Source organism: Aquarana catesbeiana, linkage group LG02 (genome assembly GCF_042186555.1).
Source record: "Aquarana catesbeiana isolate 2022-GZ linkage group LG02, ASM4218655v1, whole genome shotgun sequence".
NCBI classification, from domain to species: domain Eukaryota; kingdom Metazoa; phylum Chordata; class Amphibia; order Anura; family Ranidae; genus Aquarana; species Aquarana catesbeiana.
In genome coordinates this window covers 770,800,702-770,824,821 of record NC_133325.1, presented here as the reverse complement: position 1 = coordinate 770,824,821, position 24,120 = coordinate 770,800,702, and the positions used below count along the sequence as shown (strand labels likewise).

General features: G+C 41.9%; 1 protein-coding gene across 1 annotated transcript; it reads right to left on the bottom strand.

The window, feature by feature from the left end:
* Window positions 1-438: 438 nt before the first annotated feature.
* Window positions 439-20,753, bottom strand: LOC141130115 (interferon-induced GTP-binding protein Mx1-like). Its single transcript, XM_073618070.1, has 2 exons — window positions 19,908-20,753; window positions 439-770 (listed from the first exon to the last, which is right to left on the bottom strand). The coding sequence occupies exons 1-2, from the start codon at window positions 20,172-20,174 to the stop codon at window positions 540-542; spliced, it is 498 nt and encodes a 165-aa protein (XP_073474171.1). The 5' UTR covers window positions 20,175-20,753; the 3' UTR covers window positions 439-539.
* Between the last annotated feature and the right edge of the window lie 3,367 nt (window positions 20,754-24,120).

Genomic DNA, 24,120 nt, shown 5'->3' with positions numbered 1-24,120 from the left:
ATGTATAACTGTATATAATTTTGTGTAAAGATGTGTCGACTTTATATTGTGGAATATGTATTGTACTACTTGGCCAGTGCTCTATGTTGTAATGCCAATTGAATTATAACATTACAATTGTTCATGGTTCAATAAATGCACTTACTGGTTATACATTTTTTATTATTCTGGATTTCAAGATATTGCTGTCTAAAGCCCCACCGGGGAAACTGTCCATTTTTTACCATTCATCTACCGCTAGACTTAATGAGCACTTAACCCTTGCAGTGCGGGGGGTGGGGGGCTGCACTTCAAGGGTATTTTTTTTAAATTTAGCTTTATAGAAAAAAAATAAAAAGTCTCCGCAACACAAAATATCCTTCAGGGTTGGGAAACAACTGACCTGTGACCGTTGCATTGTTTAGAACCTGGTGGATCAATAAAATTGGTTTATTTATTATTGACTGGGTCATAGTGTGACAATGCACATAAAACAAAGACGTGTTCCTTTCTAAAACAGTGATAAAGTTTGATAACAGCTTCAGTGAAAGATCGGGAACTTAGTTGGGAAACCTCGCCAGGCGGCGTTGGGCTTTTTCCAGCCGGTCGATCCGGTCCTTTAAGCTCTTCCTCTCGGTGGAGAGGTCCTGCTTCTCCTGCAGCATCCGATCCAAATTCTGTTTGTCTTGAATAAGGAGAATCATCTGTGTGTGAAGCTGAGTGGCAGACCCGCGGAGGACATAGTGCTGGATGATGAGTGGGATCTGACTAGCTAGGCGGGCTATTGTGTTCTAGGAGAGAAAAAAATAAGGTTAAAATAAAATATTGTTATCTATAAAGAGATCACAGTACTCCTCCCTGACAGTGCATTCACCTTCCTTTCTACACCAGAAGGGTGGCACCATTTATGTACAGGCATCTGCCAACGGGCAGCATCTATTTTCTGGACTACAACTGTTGTTTCAAACATCGCTGAATGCATTAATATATCGCCATTTCCTATGATCGTCAGCTCCATCTACTGGCCGTAATGTGGTATTTTCCTGAAATGCCTTGATCAGAAATATACCGCACTATTCACCTGATAGAGCTGATGATGATAGGAAATAAACAAATTGGGGTTAATTTACTAGAACTGGAGAGTGCAAAATTGGGTGCAGCTGTGCATGGTAGCCAATCAGCTTCTAACGTCAGCTTGTTCACTTAAGCTTGGACAAAAAAAAAAAAAATCTGGAAGCTGATTGGTTTCTATGCAGGGCTACACCAGATTTTGCACTCTCCAGTTTTAGTAAATCAATCCCACACAGTGGGTCATCTGCTGACTGGGCACCATCCACAGGCAGCTTAACTCTTCAGAACAGTGGCGTAACTAGAACCCTCAGGGCCCCGGTGCAAGAAACCATGATGGGCCCCCCTTCTATCTGAGCCCCGGGCTTCCAATTTTGGGGGGGTGTCCATGAACATCCTCCTAAAACCGTGCTTCCTGCATGACTCCTGGGCAGTGCCAGGACAAGGTCATCTAGTGCCCAGGGCAAAATTAAAAAACCCCCCTATATAATTAGAATGGACAAATTGTAACAGCAACGTTTGGCACACCGGAAATGATATAGTGGGTTTACATGAATCAGAATAAATGCTAAAAATCACTTATAAAACAGTTTAAGTCAAATTCTATGTTTAACCCTTCAGGTTCCAATGTCCTAATTTTATGTATCCACTTAGACTCGTTCTGACTGAGTGCTCTAATTTTACTAGCACAGGTAATACCTACCCTATAAAAGATTTTATCAATTGTCACACAGAGGGAGTAGTGTACATTTTACAATGTGCCTGTAATTTACAGTATGTGGGGAGAACCAAGAGAGCACTGAAAACCAGAATTAAAGAGCACATTAAAAACATTATAAAAGGATGTCCAAAACATAATGTATCTAAGCACTTTGCGCTAATGCATGATAAAGACCCCACGGGATTGTTGTTTTGGGGCATAGAGAAATATAACAGATCGTGGAGAGGGGATCATAAAATTAGAGCACTCAGTCAGAACGAGTCTAAGTGGATACATAAAATTAGGACATTGGCACCTGAAGGGTTAAACATAGAATTTGACTTAAACTGTTTTATAAGTGATTTTTAGCATTTATTCTGATTCATGTAAACCCACTATATCATTTCCAGTGTGCCAAACGTTGCTGTTACAATTTGTCCATTCTAATTATATAGGGGTTTTTTTTAATTTTTCATTTTAAAAAAAAAAATTTTTATACATATTTACACATATATAATCTTTTTGCATATATACCTATATACATATGTATTTTTATACACAGGTATTGGCAACCCGCCTGGTTTTAATTATCCAGTGTTTTTAATTATTTTTACATCTGAATCACCAATCGCTTGTTATAGCGGTCATTTAATAAAGCTCGGGGTTTATACATAATGTTTTTAAAGTTTAGGCATCAACCTTTTTATTAGTTTTATACAAAGGGGATTGCCATTATTGTTTTACTCGTTTGAACTTGTATTCAGGATCGCAATTTGAGCGATCATGGACCTATCTTTACTACACTAGTCACCAAGTAGATTCCCCTACAGTTCAAACACCTTGGCTCTCCTTTTGTTTCGTTTTTGTTTGTATACAAGGAAACTTTATTAATACTTTACCAGCGGGACCATCCTCCGCAAGATGGCCGCTACATTGATACACATCCTGTCCACAACAAAATGGCGATCTGTTTACTTCCTGTCCGAATGATATAAATGTACAATGGCATTAGCCAATCCGGTGCCCTGAGGAAGTCATGTGACATGACGTAACGCGTAGGACGTGATCGGATACACAACACACGCGGACCGGAAGTGACGTAGCGGGGATCGAAAACCACGCTGTTTCCTACTGCTGCCCAGCGCAAATTTTCGTTCTTAATGTAAGCAGTTATTTTTTAATAAAATCTTTGGCCCTACGTTATTACACTATTGGAGTCTCCTCCTTTTGATTATTTCCCATGTGGAGCCCACTCATTGGAGGGAACACCGCCTATCTATAGGCACATCAAAACGCCAGTATTTATCCAAACGGAAAGAGCACAGCATCCAACGGATTCTAACAGGCACTTTTACTGTGTCATCAAGGTGAGAGTTCTGGGAGCCCCGAGTGGGGATCCAACACCACAAAAGTCACCAGATCTCCTATCAACGCACCTGCACTTTGTTCAGTCAATTTATACTGTATGTATGCATCAGTCACTTCACCTTATGTACCAGCACTGAAGTCACTTTAGATGTTTGTATGATTCATTTCACTTAGAGTATTATCTTTTGTAGATTCACATATTGCTATTTATTGCCCACATCTATTAGTGGAGAGGTTTTGTGCAGAATCACACACACATTCAATTGTTGTGCAATTTGTACATCAGGGCACATGGCACATCAGGGCACGGAGCACATCAGGGCACGGGGGCATATGGCACATCAGGGCACATAATGGCACATGATGCGGCACATGGCACATTATGGGGCACATCAGGGCACATCATGGGGCACATCAGGGCACATCATGGGGCACATCAGGGCACATTATAGGGCACGTCAGGGCACATTATGGGACACGTCAGGGCACATCATGGGGCACATCAGGGCACATCATGGGGCACATCAGGGCACATCATGGGGCACGTCAGGGCACATTATAGGGCACGTCAGGGCACATCATGGGGCACATCAGGGCACATCATGGGGCACATCAGGGCACATCATAGGGCACATAGCACATTAAGTGTGGCACATTGTTTACTAGCCTGCATGCAGAGCAGCGCTGGAAGCATCTGTGATAAGTTCTCTCTCATGTCACTCTGCTCCCCGGCGGCTCCTCCTCTCTTCTCGTCCATCCCAGATGATGTCACAAGCAAATAGGAAAGGACGAGAAGAGAGGAGGGGCCACCGGGGAGCAGCATGACATGAGAGAGGGAACTTATTACAGATGCTTCCTGCGCTGCTCTGCATGCATCTCGATCTACCCGTCAGGCACCAGCTGTAGGCGATTGACGGGTAGATCCTCCAATGCAGGATTGAAACCCTGATAGGGAAGTGAGAGGCGGGGCGGGGCTGGTCTCAGGGTGCAGGAGCGCACTCGGCACATGTTAAAAATTATCAACTTTCACGTGGCCGGTGTTGTAAACTCTGCATAGGTAGCAGGAATTTTTACAACACCGGTTCACTGGCGCTTCTATTGCGCCCCTCTTCCTCCATTAAATGGTCCCGCCCAGGGCATCCGCCCCTTCCGCCCCCCCTTATACCGGCCCTGCTCCTGGGACATGCATCCAGCGCAATCACAGCGGCCCTTTACCATGTGATCAGCTGATCACATGTAAACAGACCTGCCGGTTATCCGCAGCCCTTTCCTCCCACGCTGTGTATGTGTTAGGAAAGGACTGCCGTTAACTGTCAAGAATGTCAGTAAATTGTTTACACTGGTAATCAGTGCCCCAATCATCAGTGCCATCTATCAGTGCCCATCAATGCTGCCTATCAGTGCTCATTAATGCCACCTAACAGCGTTCATCAGTGCCACCTATCAGTACTCTTCAATTCTGCCCATCAAAGCCCATCAATACTGCCTGAGTTCTGTCTATCAGTGTTCCTCAGTGCCCATCAGTACCACCTATCAGTGCCCATCAATGCCACCTATCAGTGCACATTAGTGCCTCCTATCAGTGCCCATCAGTGCCTCCTATCAGTGCCCATAAATGCCTCGTATCAATGCCCATTAGTGCCTCCTATCAGTGCCCATCAGTGCCTTCTATCAGTGTCCATCAGTGCCTTCTATCAGTGACCATTAGTGCCTCCTATCAGTGCCTTCTATCAGTCCCCATCAGTGCCTTTTATCAGTGCCTCCTATCAGTGCCCATTAGTGCCTTCTATTAGTGGCCGTTAGTGCCTTCTATCAGTGCCCATCAGTGCCTTCTATCAGTGCCTCCCATCAGTGCTCATCGGTGCCCATAAATTCCTCCTATCGGTGCCCATTAGTGCCTCCTATCAGTGCCCATTAGTGCCTTCTATCAGTGCCCATCAGTGCCTTCTATCAGTGCTTTCTATCAGTGCTCATCAGTGCCTTCTATCAGTGCCCATCAGTGCCTTCAATCAGTGCCCATCAGTGCTCATCAGTGCCTTCTATCAGTGCCCATCAGTGTCTCCTATCAGTGCTCATCAGTGCCTTCTATCAGTGCTCATCAGTGCCTTTTATCAGTGCTCATCAGTGCCTTCTATCAGTGCCCATCAGTGCCTTCTATCAGTGCCCATAAGTGCCTTCTATCAGTGCTCATCAGTGCCTTCTATCAGTGCTCATCAGTGCCTTCTATCAGTGCTCATCAGTGCCCATCAGTGCCTTCTATCAGTGCTCATCAGTGCCTTCTATCAGTGCTCATCAGTGCCTCCTATCAGTGCTCATCAGTGCCTTTTATCAGTGCTCATCAGTGCCTTCTATCAGTGCCCATAAGTTCCTTCTATCAGTGCTCATCAGTGCCTTCTATCAGTGCTCATCAGTGCCTTCTGTCAGTGCTCATCAGTGCCTTCTATCAGTGCCCATCAGTGCCTTCTATCAGTGCCCATAAGTTCCTTCTATCAGTGCTCATCAGTGCCTTCTATCAGTGCTCATCAGTGCTCATCAGTGCCTTCTATCAGTGCTCTTCAGTGAATGCAAATAATTTCCAGCAGTGCCGTCTGCCTTCTCAGGACAGCATGGCTCTGAGCGGAGATCGGTGTCTGTCATGAAACAGTAGCACTGATAGAAGCACCGGTATTAACTTTCTATTTGCCCGTCCGTCTTCTCTGGCACGGATGAGAGAGGACACACAGCTGATCTCACTGCTCCCCCTTCTCCCCTCTCCCCTCTCCTGTGTGCTCCTCGGGCAGTCTAGTGTGAAGCTAACAAGCTCACATTTCCCGTGGAGCACACAGGAGAGGGGAGGGGGGAGAAGGGGGAGGCCTGATCCCTGCGATCGCTAACAGTTTTTTTGGTAGCGTTTTGGTGAACTGGCAAGCACCAGCGGCCTAGTACACCCCGGTCGTAGTCAAACCAGCACTGCAGTAACACTTGGTGACGTGGCGAGTCCCATAAGTGCAGTTCAAGCTGGTGAGGTGGCAAGCACAAGTAGTGCCACCAAGAAGAAGACAAACAGGCCCGTCGTGCCCATAGTGCCCTTCTGCTGCATTCGCCAATCCTAATTGGGAACCCACCACTTCTGCAGCACCCGTACTTCCCCCATTCACATCCCCAACCAAATGCAGTCGGCTGCATGAGAGGCATTTTCTTTATGTCCTCCCGAGTACCCCCACCCAACGAACCCCCCAAAAAAGATGTTGTGTCTGCAGCAAGCGCAGATATAGGCGTGACACCCGCTATTATTGTCCCTCCTGTCCTGACAATCCTGGTCTTTGGATTGGTGATTGTTTTGAACGCTACCATTCACTAATTGAGTATTAGCGTAGGGTACAGCATTGCACAGACTAGGCACACTTTCACAAGGTCTCCCAAGATGCCATCGCATTTTGAGAGACCCGAACCTGGAACTGGTTACAGTTATAAAAGTTAGTTACAAAAAAGTGTAAAAAAAATATATATATATATATAAAATAAAAAAAATAGTTGTTTTATTGTTCTCTCTCTCTCTATTCTCTCTCTCTATTGTTCTGTTCTTTTTTACTGTATTCTATTCTGCAATGTTTTATTGTTATTATGTTTTATCATGTTTGTTTTTCAGGTATGCAATTTTTTATACTTTACTGTTTACTGTGTTTTATTGTTAACCATTTTTTTGTCTTCAGGTACGCCATTCACGACTTTGAGTGGTTATACCAGAATGATGCCTGTAGGTTTAGGTATCATCTTGGTATCATTCTTTTCAGCCAGCGGTCGGCTTTCATGTAAAAGCAATCCTAGCGGCTAATTAGCCTCTAGACTACTTACAAGCCGTGGGAGGGAATGCCCCCCCCCACCGTCTTCCGTGTTTTTCTCTGGCTCTCCTGTCTCAACAGGGAACCTGAGAATGCAGCCGGTGATTCAGCCAGCTGACCATAGAGCTGATCAGAGACCAGAGTGGCTCCAAACATCTCTATGGCCTAAGAAACCGGAAGCTACGAGCATTTCATGACTTAGATTTCGCCGGATGTAAACAGCGCCATTGGGAAATTGGGAAAGCATTTTATCACACCGATCTTGGGGTGGTCAGATGCTTTGAGGGCAGAGGAGAGATCTAGGGTCTAATAGACCCCAATTTTTTCAAAAAAGAGTACCTGTCATTACTGATAAGGTTGGAAATAATGGGTTAGAGTTCTTCTTAAAATAGTTTTTTTTTTCTTTCTCTGCATAAATATGTACGTGTCAGTATATGTTGTAAGACTAGTCTTAAGTTTTTCCAGATGTGTCCAGCGTCATGTATGTTGAAATTATACTGCTTGTTACCTTATATGGAAATTTACTGAAATATACGATCCTGTAACCAGTCTATAAAAAGCCCCAATAAAGAGCCGACAGTGCAGTTGACAGTACGGGACCTTTAAGGCTCGGAGCTGATATACAGATACTCCTGATTCTGTGTCTTACTTCTTTAATAGAGCTAAATTTGGCAAAGCAATATAAACTAGAAGCAGTTAAGTTGAAAACTGCATCTAACATTCTGGCGCCCGGAAGTAGGGACACACCGATGATACTTCAAGAGGTGGATGAATTGGACTGACGGAACAAAAGGACAGGCATTCCGGGAACCACAGATTGAAAACCTGGCCAGGTAAGAAAAAGCTTTATTTTTCTTATATTCTGTGCTCCCCTGATTTGTGTCTATCTGTTCTGTCAGTTACGGTTCTCCTAGTTTTAAAACACCAGCCTCTGTAGTGGTGAATCTAGAATTACTGCATATTTTGGTTTATATTGCTGGAATTATTTGTTGTTTGTTGCCTGTCTGTCTTGTTGAGAAAGTGAATGAGCCTTGCCAAGGTTGGTATGAATTGAAAGAATATCATCCCAATGAGCAACAGAATGCGCCTCTACCTCACATGATGAGTTTGGGGGTCTGACGCTTAAGTTTGATATTCAATTTAACTCATAAACCATAGACGGGTTGAAAGTATAAGCCCTGTCTGCTCCATAAAGCAGGGATAAGAGTGTATGAGAGGGATCCCAGATACGGGGGGGAATGAGGTCTCCATAAAGCCCGGAGATCTAGTCGGATACCTGGTCACTTAAAGGAATGCTTGTATATGTTGTAGCTGTCAGTCTGGTCATAATATTTGTCAGTTGGCTAGCATATAAAGTAATTCGATTTCAGAAATCTCATCCTGGAGAGGTTTTTAGTATTCTGGCACCCTAGGAGGAAGGCAACGAGGAACTAGTGTAGCTTTTTTAGTATTTTGTATTGTACACTAAGTGTCCCACACGCTACCTAGGCACGGACTGTCAGAATGGGCCAGCAGAACACGAAACCCCGTCAGGGAATTGTGGCGCATTATACGGTGCCACAGATAATTAAAAACATCTATGGGAAAGATGAAGCGCGGGACTTAAAGGATGTTCTTCGTAAATTTACGGTGAAAGGAGCAGCGGGTTTAGACCCGGATGTATGGAGTGAAATAAAAAGGGACAGACAAGGAGAGGTGTTAGAGAAGCAATGGATGCATCAGGTTCAATGCTTAATTAAGGTCTCAAATAGAGCGAAAGAAGAGGGGTGGAAATATAATCCAGATTGTGATGGTTGGGATATGAAAGATAGAAGAACAAAAAATGTTGAAATTTAAATAATCTTAGTTCAACCATCCCACCCCCATACACTGACATAGAGCAAAATTCGCATAAGCCAGGGTTATATCCTGTACTTGAGGGGAGAGGATGGGTTTGTCAGGTTTGTGGAACACAGAATCCAGAATGGGCAATAGAATGTGTGCATTGTGGGGCACAAAAACCTCATTCAGAAACTGTAGCCCCCGTACGCACTGATACACGCATTGTACAGGTAAATAATCCAGAATTTGGACAAGTAGCCCATCCACACGCCCCACCTACTATTACTCGTAGGATGCAAATAAGGACTTGGAAGCCTTGGTCAGCAGACACCCTTATGGCATTAATACAGAGCGCCCCAGACCCTGTAGCAAAGCCAGCTGCTTTCTGTAGATTTGTGACACAGTTAATGAATACACATGAAGCAACCTGGCAGGATGGGGAGGATTTATGCAGACATAAAATGACTCTGACCCTGTTTAACCAGTTTATGACTGAAATAGGTCCGCACCGACCTGCAGATCGAGCTGACGGGGATGGCAATCTAGAGGCAGGACACGTCAGACACATAGACTCAAGGGCCCCTTTTATTGTTAGATTAGAAGCTTTCTGTCAGGCAAAACAACAGGAGAGGGGGTCAATATCACCCATGAAACAAATGCCAGGACAGACTGTATCGGCATTTTACTTATCTATGGAAAGTATGATGGCAGATGAGGGATTGGATTTGGCTTTGCCAATCACGATCCGAGCCTTCAATAGACAGTTTATGGAAGGATTAAATTCACAGATAAGTGAAAGACTGAAAGCCTGCACACCAGAGTGGAGGGCAATTAGAGATAGAGGGTCGTTGTTACAGAAGGCACAAGGCATAGAGGCGGACTTAGCAGAAACCAAAGGGAGGAAACATCATGCAATCAATGCGATTGTGGGTCCCCAAGAGCAAGGTAGAGGTTCCTCTCGCAAACCCCTTACCTGTTACTACTGTAACAAGATTGGTCACATCAGACGCCACTGCAGGAAAAGAATAAGGGATGAAGGAGATGAAGGTGTTGATTCTCCAGTTAATCAGAGAAGAAACCAGCCCAGGGGCAACAACAATAATGGCGACATAAGGCGACAGGGAGATGATCCACGGGCATGACTCGCCCCGGTTTTAGAAAGATCCAAAACAAAGATGCTTAAGACCACTATAACGGTTGGTAATAAGAAAATTTCTTGTTTAGTTGACACAGGAGCTTCACGCTCGTTACTTTCTGATTCTGAACTACTCCCTGAGCAAGAATCACCTGACACTATATTGATAACTGGATATGATGGCATTTTAGCCGACGCCCCACTGACAAAACCTCTAAAAGTTAAAATAGGGAACCACATGTTCCTTTCCCGTTTTCTGGTATCTAGAGGAGCCCCCACTAATTTGCTAGGAGCTGACATTTTGCAGAAAATAGGAGCTAACATTACCTATCACCCAGATGGTACTGTCACCTTAGCTATAGGGGATAATCAAGAACACATGGAGATGTGTAACCTGATACAATACCTGGAGGAGGAATCGGAACTGTCAGGTCCATCTTCTCCAGATTTGGATCAGATCTTGTCATCCCTTCCGGAAGAACTATGGGAGAAACATCCAGCTGATGTTGGACTTTTGCCCATACCTCCGGTTACCCTACAGCTGATTCCAGGAGCAGTGCTTCCCCAACAAAAACAGTATCCACTCAGTGCACCCCAAGAGGCGGCTATAGAAATGCAGGTCCAATCCTTGTTAAAAAGTGGAGCTCTAAAAGAAGTAAAATCACCGGCGAATACTCCTTTGTATCCGGTTAAAAAGAAAACAGTAGCCGGTAGTCCGGTTAAGTACAGAATGGTCCAAGACCACAGAGCAGTCAACAAAATACTAGCCCCGATGACACCTTTAGTACCCAATCCACATACGTTACTGTCACAAATACCATCAACCAGTATGTACTTTACGGTTATAGATTTGGCCAACGCTTTCTTTTCCGTCCCGCTTGCGGAAGAATGCCAACCGTGGTTCGCATTTTCCCTCAAAAATCGACAACTAACCTGGACACGTCTACCTCAGGGTATGGCGCATTCACCTACCTTGTATTCGCAAGCATTGCAAACGGTGTTGGGAGAATGGGTACCACCAGATTCCTGTGTGTTGTTACAATATGTGGATGATTTATTGTTATGCTGCCCGGACAAGGAAACTTGTTTGGCTACCACCCTTAATTTGTTGCGATTTTTGGCAGAAAAAGGTTGCAAGGTTAATAAGAAAAAGTTGCAAGTGTGTCAGAAAAAAATTATCTTTTTGGGACATTGTATATCACAGGGTACAAGACATCTCACTGAGGAGAGGGTCCAAGTGATAAAGGGAATGTTACCCCCACGGAATTTCAAACAATTGCGTATGTTTTTAGGTATTGTGTCATATTGTAGACAATGGATACCACACGCTAGCGCTTTGATGCAGCCATTATACGATTGTTTGAAAATTGTACCGTATATGCTTACAGAAGTAGCTTATGAGTCGTTTGTCACTTTGAAAAGGTTATTGATTTCTGCCCTGGCTATTGGTATTCCAGATTACACCAAGACATTTCATTTGTACATTGCTGAAATCACTGGACACGCCACAGGTGTTTTGACACAGGCACATGTAAAACAAAGACCCGTTGCTTACTTTTCAGCAGCATTAGATCCAGTGTCCAGAGGTTCACCGTCTTGTGTACGGGCGGTAGCAGCGGTGTCGATAATCCTAGATAAGTCATCAGAGATTTTTCTAGACAATCCAGTTGTAGTGCACACTACACATGATATACATGCAATCTTGTCTCAAGTACAGCCCAAACACATTTCAATGGCTAGGCAATTAAGGTTACAGTGTACTTTACTTTTACCTCCAAATGTCACTTTTCAGCGCTGTACAACCTTAAATTTGGCCACCTTTTTGCCTCTTCAGTCACCAGATTTGGCAAGGGGGAATAATAGTGCTAATAAGGAAGGAGATGAGGAAACTGACACCCTTCTGTTTAAAGAGATAGATGAGCACGATTGTTTTCAGCTCATGGAACAGGAGACAATGGGATTCCCACATGTTACAGATACACCAATCTTAAACGCTGAGCACACTTTGTACATAGATGGTAGTAGGTTTGCTGATGACAAGGGTAAATATCACACAGGGTATGCTGTAGTGACTGATACACAGGTGATTGATGCACAGCCCTTACCAGCCCACATGTCAGCACAAGAAGCAGAATTAAAAGCTTTAGAACAAGCCCTAGAATACTTAAAAGGACGAGAAGGGAATATTTACACTGACTCTGCCTACGCTTATGGTGTAGCGCATGATTATGGCCACATATGGAGGGCTAGAGGTTATCTGACAGCAGCAGGTACACCTGTAAAACATGGAGAAGGGATTAAGAGAGTCCTGAACAATCTTCAAAAGGTTAAACGAGTGGCCATTATGAAGATAGCGGCACACACGAGCGCAAAAACAATTGAGGCAAAAGGAAATGCATTTGCAGATTTGACTGCAAAACAGGCAGCTCTAGGGGAAGGAAGCCCTGAGACCTTAGCAGCGGTAGAGGTGAGTATCCCAGAACCAACATGGCAGCAGCTGAGTAAATTACAGGAGCAAGCAGGGGAGAGCGAGAAAGATAAGTGGATCAGGATGGGAGCAGCACCAGACCTTGACAATGTATGGAGGGAAGGAGGCAAAGTATGCCTACCTGCCTCTCTGTACCCAGCAATGGCAGCGGCAGTTCACCTACCCACACACGTCAGTTCCAATTCCATGTATAGGATTGTGAACCAAGGATGGCTCGCCCCTGGATTCAGTAGCACTGCAAGAAACTACTGTGCAGCCTGCCAAATCTGTCTCCTGAATAACCCAGGACAGAGAGTAAAAACCCCACGAAAACACCAGGTTCGGGCCCAATACCCCTTCCAGAGACTGCAAATTGACTACATACAAATGCCTAAGAGCGGCCCCTTTGAATTTGTCCTCGTGTGTATCGATTTATTCTCAGGTTGGCCCGAAAGCTATCCAGTAAAATCAGCCACAGCAAAAGCCACAGCCAAGAAACTGATCACTGAGTTAATACCTAGGTTTGGTCTTCCTGGAACCATAGAATCAGATAGGGGGACACACTTTATAGGAGAAATCATGCAGAATGTGATGACCATGTTAGGGGTTCAACAAAGTTTCCACACCCCTTATCATCCACAGAGTTCAGGATCAGTGGAAAGAGTAAATGGGACAATAAAGTTGAAAATACAAAAAGCTATGCAAGAGTTAAACAAGCCATGGCCAGAATGCTTGCCTTTGGCTTTGTTCTCCATAAGATACACTCCAACAGGGAAAACAGGATTGTCCCCATATGAAATACTTTTTGGGAATGCACCTAGATTAGGTCTATACTTTCCACAGAGTATGCAATTGCAATGTGATAGTTTGACTGCATATGTGATACAATTACAACAACGTCTAACTAAGATCCACAAAAGTGTGCATTCTTCTCTTCCAGACCCTAACTCAATAGCAGGTACACATACACTGCTACCAGGAGATTATGTATATGTTAAGAAACACACCAGAAAGACATTGGAACCTAGATTTGAGGGTCCTTATCAAGTGCTTTTGACCACAGCCACTTCAGTGAAATTGGAAGGAAAAGCAGCCTGGATCCACGCATCACACTGCAAAAAGAGTCTTGAACCGAGAGAAACAGAATGAAGATCCTTCTAACTATGATAATAGTGCTTGAATGTTTTCAAGTGTTTGTTTATACATGGACTCCGGGTATCAATGTAACAGTTCATGAAAATAGTACTGATCTTAGATGGGTAAATCAGGATAAGAGTATAACACAATATCCTTACTACGAATGGTATACGGTAGGAAATTTCACGGTGTCAGGACAGGAGGGTCCTTTTTATATGATGCAGAATATGGAATCACCAGTAGTGTGGATAAAAGCTAAATCACAAGCACAAGTAAACATAACTTTCCATTGGAGAGACAATTTAACATGGCCCTTTAATAACACACCGCATAAATGTCATAAGTTAGGTCCATCTGAAACATGGAGAGAAGTAAAAGACAAATTACTACAGTTACTTAGAACTCCAAATTCAAAAGAATAGGAGATAGCACAGAAGGGAAAAGGTCCTAGACCAGCAAGGGGAAGTGGGCAATTCAATCTAATAGGTCCTCTTAGTACCAATCAATCTGCAACTTATATTTGTACAGCATGGTATTTTGTACCAGTAAGGAAATGGGAAAACACAACAGGAGGATATATGCAATGGCAACATTATGGTTTCAATATAAAAATAGAAGACGCTCTACCCACCATCTTCGAATCCTCTGTATTAACTCCTATTCTTAGATCTTGCATAAATGTTTCGGTATCACAACAGAAAACAAAAATCAAATTTAATGTAACTTTTCCCCAGCTACCAGAATGTAGGTATCGCCGAGAATGGTATGATACAGTTCTGGGAGCTGCAGGAACTGGAATGGGAATAATGAATGGGATACAGATGGAAATGATACAAAATAAGTGGAACCGTGCAGGAAGTCACATAGCTGATAGTTTAATAATTACAAGCAAATGGTTACCTACAACATTCGAAACACAAATTAGCCAGGTACAATTAACTAAATATCTCAATATTATGGTTAATCACACAGCACTAGCCAGTCTGGAGTTGTGGAAAGAAAATCAGGAGTTCATAAACATTACTCAATGTGCTTTTTCTACACTATCTTATCACATTCAAATTAATAGAGCTCGAGATGAGCTACGATTAGGGAATTATCGCACTTGGATGAACTATTTCAAGGGTTTAAATTTAGAAAGTACATGGTTTGAAGTACCAGGAAAAGAAGTTGAATGTGAGGAAAGATGGTGTGCTGGAAGGTTTGATGTATACAAAGTGGAGGAGGTCCAGGTAATGTGTAAGTTAATAGTGATGCCACTCCTGATAGGAAAGGATCTACCTGAATTTTGGTATCCTGAGATTTATGGACACTATGTAGATACACAAAACATGACTCATGATCTAAGTTTATGTGCTAAAACTAATAAGGGAATAGTCTGTGGAAGAAGTTCTCCAGTCTATGAACCTTGCTTATTGAAACATCAATCTAACATATGTAAGTTTCAGAGATTACCAGAAGGTGTAGGAAACAGATTTATGGAGATAGGACCACAACATATTCGTTTAGTCACAAATGATCAGGAAACTATGGAAAGTTTAAATAAAACGGCCCCTTTTTCAGGATGCGTAAAGAATGTTAAAATGCTTAAATGGCAAAATGACACTTTCCTTTTTGAACCAGATGCACATAGAATATTTAATCTAGAATGGACGGTAGATAATCTTACTGATACTACTCCTTTTATAATATCATTAGAGCCCTTACGGCAAATCTTAAATGAGTCCGAAATACTTAGAAAACACATAGAGACATAAGAACATACCCTTCAAAATAATCTAATATCTGCGGTTATAGATAAAGGGAAATTAATACATTTATCCTCACAAATAAGAGATGAAACAACACATCATTGGTATGATGTATTTGCTGGATGGTCACCCACTGCTACGGCAATTCTTAATTGGATGCTCAATCCGATACTTATTCTAATTTTAGTTTTTGTACTGCTTACCGTGATAAACTGTTGCTTATATAGGAAGATTAAGGCACGAACAGATAGAATGGAAAGAGAAAGGTATTAGGAACTCTAATGACAAAAAGGGTAACTTGACATCACCCCTTTTCTATTCTCTTTGCTTATAAGATGCTGGTATGGATTTGAGGGATGAGGGTAAATAAAGAAGACTTATCCTCCTCTGACAACCCGCGGTCAGGGATAGCACTCTTTGAAGTATCGGCTGTTCACTTGTTTGCAAGGACCCAGAATCGTGGAGGGGATGATGTCAAAGGGGGAAATTGATAAGGTTGGAAATAATGGGTTAGAGTTCTTCTTAAAATAGTTTTTTTTTTCTTTCTCTGCATAAATGTGTACGTGTCAGTATATGTTGTAAGACTAGTCTTAAGTTTTTCCAGATGTGTCCAGCGTCATGTATGTTGAAATTATACTGCTTGTTACCTTATATGGAAATTTGCTGAAATATGCGATCCTGTAACCAGTCTATAAAAAGCCCCAATAAAGAGCCGACAGTGCAGTTGACAGTACGGGACCTTTAAGGCTCGGAGCTGATATACAGATACTCCTGATTCTGTGTCTTACTTCTTTAATAGAGCTAAATTTGGCAAAGCAATATAAACTAGAAGCAGTTAAGTTGAAAACTGCATCTAACATTACCTATAGCTATCATAGGGGATATTTACATTCCCTGAGATAACAATAAAAATGATTAAAAAAAAAAATGAAAGGAACAGTTTAAAAATAAGATAAAAAAGCAAAATAATAAGCACCCCTGTAGCCCCCTGCTCTTGCGCTAAGGCGAACGCAAGCGGCGGTCTGTCGTCAAACGTAAACAGCAATTGCACCATGCATGTGAGGTATCACCACGAAGGTCAGATCGAGGGGAGTAATTTTAGCAGTAGACCTCCTCTGTAAATCTAAAGTGGTAACCTGTAAAGGCTTTTAAAGGCTTTTAAAACTCAACTTAATACTCACCATGCCTCTCAGCAAATAGCTTGGGGTGTCTACTTTCCAAAATGGGGTCATTTGGGGGGGTTTTGTGCCACCTGGGCATTCCATGGCCTCCGAAACTGTGATAGGTAGTGAGGAGTGAAATCAAAAATTTACACCCTTAGAAATCCTGAAGGCGGTGATTGGTTTTCGGGGCCCCGTACACGGCTAGGCTCCCAAAAAGTCCCACACATGTGGTATCCCCATACTCAGGAGAAGCAGCTAAACGTATTTTGGGGTGCAATTCCACATATGCCCATGGCCTGTGTGAGCAATATATCATTTAGTGACAACTTTGTGCAAAAAAATTTTTAAAAAATGTGTCACATTCCCGCAACTTGTGTCAAAATATAAAATATTCCATGGACTCAACATGCCTCTCAGCAAATAGCTTGGGGTGTCTACTTTCCAAAATGGGGTAATTTGGGGGGGGGGGGGGGGTTGTGCCATCTGGGCATTTTATGGCCTTCAAAACTGTGATAGGTAGTGAGGAGTGAAATCAAAAATTTACGCCCTTAGAAATCCTGAAGGCGGTGATTGGTTTTTGGGCCCCGTACGCGGCTAGGCTCCCAAAAGGTCCCACACATGTGGTATCCCCGTACTCAGGAGAAGCAGCTGAATGTATTTTGGGGTGCAATTCCACATAGGCCCATGGCCTGTGTGAGCAATATATCATTTAGTGACAACTTTTTGTAAATATTTTTTTTTTTTTTTTGTCATTATTCAATCACTTGGGACAAAAAAAATAAATATTCAATGGGTTCAACATGCCTCTCAGCAATTTCCTTAGGGTGTCTACTTTCCAAAATGGGGTCATTTGGGGGGGGGTTTGTACTGCCCTGCCATTTTAGCACCTCAAGAAATGACATAGGCAGTCATAAACTAAAAGCTGTGTAAATTTCAGAAAATGTACCCTAGTTTGTAGACGCTATAACTTTTGCGCAAACCAATAAATATACGCTTATTGACATTTTTTTTACCAAAGACATGTGGCCGAATACATTTTGGCCTAAATGTATGACTAAAATTGAGTTTATTGGATTTTTTTTATAACAAAAAGTAGAAAATATCATTTTTTTTCAAACTTTTCGGTCTATTTCCGTTTATAGCGCAAAAAATAAAAACCGCAGAGGTGATCAAATACCATCAAAAGAAAGCTCTATTTGTGGGAAGAAAAGGACGCAAATTTCGTTTGGGTACAGCATTGCATGACCGCGCAATTAGCAGTTAAAGCGACGCAGTGCCAAATTGGAAAAAGACCTCTGGTCCTTAGGCAGCATAATGGTCCGGGGCTGAAGTGGTTAAGGAGTACACAGAGCTGTTATTATCACATTGTAATACACAGGGTGTCAATGGGACAGGAAGTGCTGGAAAATCTCCCCAATAGGGACACATACAGCAATAAACATTTGACTTTAGACATAGTAATTAAGCTGTCCAAAGAACTGTGTTACCTGACACTAGACATGTGCAATTCGTCTAGTTCCAAATTCGTTGTTTTGCGAATTTTGAAAAATTCGTTAATTCTGAAATTTCTGAATTTTTCAATTTCTGAAATTTCGAATTTCTGAGTTTTCAAATTTCCAAATTTTCAGAAGTTTGGAAATTCGAAATTTCGGAAATTAGAAAATTCAAAATTAGAAAATTCGAAAATTCAAAAATAAGAATGAAGATCTGAACATTCAAAAGAATGAAAATCTGAACATTCGAAAAACCGAAAATCTGAAATAATAACTAATAATAAATATTAAATTATAGGTATTGGAATTCCCTTTCAAATTTGGCTGTTAGTGAACGTAATGAGTACGAATTTATCTGACGTTACGAATTATCTGAAATGATAAATGCCGTATCTAAACGAATGAAACGTAACGATCTAATAATAATTAATAATAATAATAAAACCTTTTTATTATTATTTATGATTAATTTGTTCCATTCCATTGTTTAGATGCGGCATTCGTTATTTTGGATAATTTGTAACTTCAGATAAATTTGTATTTGTTACGTTCACGAACAGCCAAATTTGAAAAGAAATTCCAATACCTATAATTTAATATTAATTATTAGTTAGTTATTATTTCGAATTTTACTGATTTTCGTTCTTTTTTTCAGATTTTCAAATTTTCAGAATTTCCGAATTTCCGTTTTCTGAAAATTCGGAAATTTGAAATTCGGAAATTTAAAAATCTGAATTTCCAAATTTTCGAATTTCCGAAAAACAGCAAAAAAACGAACGAAACGAAAACAAAAACGAACAATTTTTTTCTCAGTGCACATGTCTACCTGCCACATGATTTATAATTCTGATAGGCCAGTCTTGTCAGGACTTATTCATCTCTACCACATCACTTAGGTGACACTATTGTTTACTATGTCAGCTTTGCGGCTTTCTGGTGCTTTTCTTAACAGCGTCATAGTGCTGACTCTACAGTGATAAGAAAGGTGACAAAGCAAATCAAAAAAAGGAAAAAATAAATAGTTTCACCCATCTGCCTGCAGGGTATTGCAAACAAGTAATAACAGGCATGGCCGCAAAGAATTACAAATCCTTTGGGTGATAATAGAGTTTGAATAACTGCACTTTACCCATGTAATTAGTGTTAGTGTTGCTTAATTGAATTCCTACGGTAGTTAGAATGAATACACAATCAAGAACCTGCCATTCTCTTGTTCTACCTGCAGGTGGCAGTAAGTTCTAATGCATATCAGCCTGTGATTTTTAGTAGCCACCAGTATTAAAAACTCACACAGCGGAGGGCGCCATCTGAGTGCAGCAGATGGAGGCGACAAAATACATTGGGTTTCATTTTGTAATTTGTTGTTATCCCTTGGTGGTCCCTGATCCAGACCTACCCAACCCTGATCCTCTGTTATTTTGTATATGGTTGTACAAAACATCTATTCTGGTTTGATTGTTCCTTTGCACTAAGCTTGTTCTTTATTTGTTGCTTTATTGTTTGCTTTGCCCTTGTTCACAGTACACATCCATATTGTCATAGCTCCCAACTGTCCCTGATTACAAGGGAATGTCTCTGATTTGGAGCAATGTCCCTCATTCCTCCTCATTTGTCCCTTATTTTGATCTGATCTATATAGTTGTATATAAAATGCACTTTTTATCTTTCAAAAAGTGTTTCCCAGTGCTAAACCTTTCATCCAATTTCTAAATTGCTGCATTTCTAAATGTTAAAAGCCAATATAAAGGAATAGTAGTGGTAAAAAAAGCCCTTGTGGATTTAATTAACCTTTTTTTTTGGTTAATTCTCCTTTAAGAGGGTGTGGCAGGAGGTGTGTCCTATGCCTACATACGTTTGCTGGTAGGTGTCCCTCATTCCCATCTCAGAATGTTGGGAAATATGATATTGCACATACCACCAGTCACACTATCTCTCTATAACTCTGGTCCCACCAATCCATAGACGACTCCAGCCTTGGTTTTCTGACCCATATAGAATGCTCACCTTGAAATAGGCTCGGAGATGATAACTCATTTCCACGATGGATAAGTGCATGTCACCTTGTGATTTTTTCTGCAAACAAAATTTAGTGGCATCCTCGTGGGCAGCCTTTAGGTAGCGCGCGTATATTGAGTCCTGACAGTAGATGACATCCTCCATCCCAAACTGGTTTTGGATTACGCTCTCGGCCTCCTTTTGTTGGTCACCACAAATATTTTCCAGCTTACCCTTTTGGAAAAAAGGAGAGGAGAGCTTAAAGCTATTTTTCATCCTTATGTTGCTAGCCTTAGTAAATAGATAGGAAGGTATATTATATTTACTTGTTTTAAACTTTTTTTTTTTTTTACATTTCTATAGTTACTTCCTGGTTTTTGGCCTAGGCCAAAAATGATGTCATACTCCCTAGGAGTCTTCAAGGGCATTTTTTTCCTGGAAGAGGGGAGGACGGGCTTTCTCATCTAAGCACATTTCTCAGTTTCAGAGTCTTGGCAACCTTCTTATAGCCTAGGCCATCTTTATGTAGAGCGACAATTCTTTTTTTCAGATCCTCAGAGAGTTCTTTGCCATGAGGTGCCATGTTGAACTTCCAGTGACCAGTATGAGAGAATGAGAGCGATAACACCAAATTTAACACACCTGCTCCCCATTCACACCTGAGACCTTGTAACGCTATTGAGTCACATGACACTGGGGAGGGAAAATGGCTAATTGGGCCCAATTTGGACATTTTCACTTAGGGGTGTACTCACTTTTGTTGCCAGCGGTTTAGACATTAATGGCTGTGTGTTGAGTTATTTTGAGGGGACAGCAAATTTACACTGTTATACAAGCTGTACACTCACTACTTTACATTGTAGCAAAGTGTCATTTCTTCAGTGTTGTCAAATGAAAAGATATCATAAAATATTTACAAAAATGTGAGGGGTGTACTCACTTTTGTGAGATATGTATGTATGTATGTGTGTGTATATATATATATATATATATATATATATATACAGTATATATATATATATATATATATATATTTGAGAATTGATCAGTCCTGATGTACTGACAACCTCATTTTTTTTGAGGCCCTAAAATGCCAGGACAATACAAAAAACCCCCATACGACCCCTTTTTGGAAAGTAGACAGTCCAAGGTATTCAGTTAGAGGCATGGTGAGTTTTTTGAAGTTGTAATTTTTTCTCAAAATTTTTTTGAAAATTAAGAAATTAAATAAAATTTGTTTTTGTTGTCACAATTTTTCTTTTTACATATGGTCATACTGTTACATAATGTTATTTTTTAAGATTTTTTTTTTTACACACTCAGTAGTCCAGTGTCACAACTCAATATTGAACCCTACGGACTAAGACTGGAATGCCATTAAAGTTCATGTGCGTGTAAAGGCAGGTGTCCCAATACTTTTGCCAATATAGTGTATATCTGCACTATAGAGATACAAGTAGAATTTTAGGCACCCCCTGCAATAGGAATTTCATTTTTTGGGTAATTACTTCTAAAATGATGCAGACCCTGCAACTTTCCTCATTAAAACACAGAAAGTACCTCAGGTGCAGTGGAAACTGGTGTTTTTTTTGGGGGGGGCGGCAAACAACCCCCCCCCCGGTCGGCTGGTGGTACTCCCCCCTGCTCTCGCTTGGTTGGGTCACCCGCACCCCCCTCATCCCTGGGGGTCTCATTGTCGGTCGGTCCAGCACTAACCCCATATAGGCTCCGGGCTGGCAGTGCTCCTACGAGTGGGCGTCTCCTCCTCTGCAGCACGGCAGGTTCTGCCGTGCATCTCCTCCCTCCTAGGCATCGGATAGAATCGCCTGTACTTTCAGCCAATCAGGGGATGGGTCTCACGACCCGCTTCCTGATTGGCCCGGGAGGAGGATCAGTGTGAGAATAGCAAATATTTATTCGCTATTCTTACACAACTGGGTGGGCTCGGAGCGCAGTGCTCTGTTCCCTGAGCCCACCCTTTTTTGAAACCTATAAGAGCCTCTGGCTCTAATCACGTGCTTAAAAAAAGCACTCCCCCTAATTGGAATCCATGCGTCCCGCGCCCTGCATGTAGATCAGGGGGTCGGACGCATGGATAGAGTGGGCAGCGCCAGAGCGGGCCACCACGGCTCAGGTGGTTATAAAGAGCACAGACACTCCCATTCAGGAATTATTCTTTGAAGGATTTAGTGGAACAGAAAAATGTAGGAATCTGCCACAATGTTTGTTTAAATCCTAGCAATGTATATAAATCAGCCGGGTGGGGGGGAATTTTTTTCTTTTTTGTCCACAAAAGAGGAGTTACACGTTAAGGAGAGCGCTGGGAATAATGGTTTGTTATATAACCTGTTTGTAAAAGTTGAAGATTAAATAATTGTATTTACCAATAGAAACCAAACAATCAGGCTTACCTTTGCACTTCTGTAAAGATTGGGGAACTGCTCCAAATGCCTTGAAGCGATGTTGTTGAAATATTTTCAGACCAGCTCTAAGAAAAAAAACAGAAAAGAGAACTGTGAATGAAAGAAAATTGTAACTTTAGTGCGATGCTGCACACCTCCCAACTTTTTTAGATGGAAATAAGGGACACCTATTAGCAAAAGTATGTAGGCATAGGACACACCCCCTGACACACCCCCTTAAAGGAGAATTATACAAAATAAACTATTGGTTAAACCCACAAGTGCTTTTTTACCACTACTATTCCTTTATATTGGCTTCTGGAATTTACAAATGCAGCAATTTAGAAACTAGATGAAAGGTTTAGCACTGGGAAACACTTATGAAAGATAAATAATGTATTTTATATACAACTATACTATTTAGATCAGACCAAAATGAGGGACAAATGAGGAGGAATAAGGGACAGAGGGACATTGCTCCAAATCAGGGACAGTCCCTCCAAATCAGGGATAGTTGGGAGATATGATACAGTATTAATGAAAGTGGCAGAGTCTCTTCATTCCTGTTGTCGATGCCTCAGTTTTATTAAAGGAGAAGTACAGCCAAAGCTCGTTCTGCAGTCCTGTGACCCGTTTTCAGCAGACAGCGGGCTGAAGCCTGTTGTCGGCTGACAGCACAGAGCTGGCCCAGCCTCTCAGCAAGTCGCTCTCGCCCCCCCTCCACAGCCCAGCACCCCAGTGAGCAGAGACGGTGACGGAGAGCCTCCAGCTCTCTGCTTATGAAGCTCTGAGAACCGAGCGATTGGCTGCGTTTGATCACTCAGTTCTCAATCTTAGAGCCAGCCAGAGACAGATGCAGCATCCACCTAGGTAAGTACGATTCTTGAAAAAATATGTATATAATAATGTAATAAAATGCTACACGATTCACAGCGGCAGCTTAAAGTGATACTATCCCCCTTCTAATGCAGCAACCTTCAGGAGGACTACAAGCTTAGAGAAATGGAAATCTTGCACTTGGTGTCCTATTTGACTTTTATTCATATTTATAAAGGGAATATGTTTTGCCCGTCTGCTGGAAACTAAAACAGCTTGACTAATAAAACTGCATTGTTGTTCTAAGCAGGGGTGTAACTGCAGATCATGTGGCCCCATAGCAAAATTTTATAAGGACCCCCAAGAACCTTTCTGCTGTCATTGATCTTAACCACTTCCTGCCTATGCCTGTCGTATGAAGTTATGGATTTGAGTGGAGATATCTGGATGATGGGTGCAGCTGCATCATTCAGATATCTTTTTTTTCCTGCCAGCCAATCCCTGCAACTTAAAACAAATCATAGCGTCTTTTTTTATAGGCAGCTGGAGGGGGCGTCCCCGCCGCCCTCCAGTGCTTCTACCGGCTCGCCCGTGTGATCAGCAAGCCGGAGAATGAATCAGACAGTGGTGGCCATTTACCATAGAGCTAACCAAGGACCAGATGATCCTCGGCCATCTCTATGACCATCTCTATGACCATCTCTATGACCATCTCTATGACCTTCAGGGGCCGGGCATGGCGTTATGATGTCACTCCCGGCCTCGGCAGATGTTAACATTGCCGTGTTTTTAGCTGGAAAGGCTGAGATAATTTTTTTTTTTTTAATTTCAGGCTTTCTAGCCTAGAGGAGAGATGTGGGGTCTTATAGACCCCACATCTCTCTAAAGAAGACCTTTCATACCCTATTCCTATTACAAGGGATGTTTACCTTCCTTGTAATAGGAATAAAAGTGATCAAAAATAAATACATTTAAGGGAAAGTTTAAAAAAATAAAAAATAAAA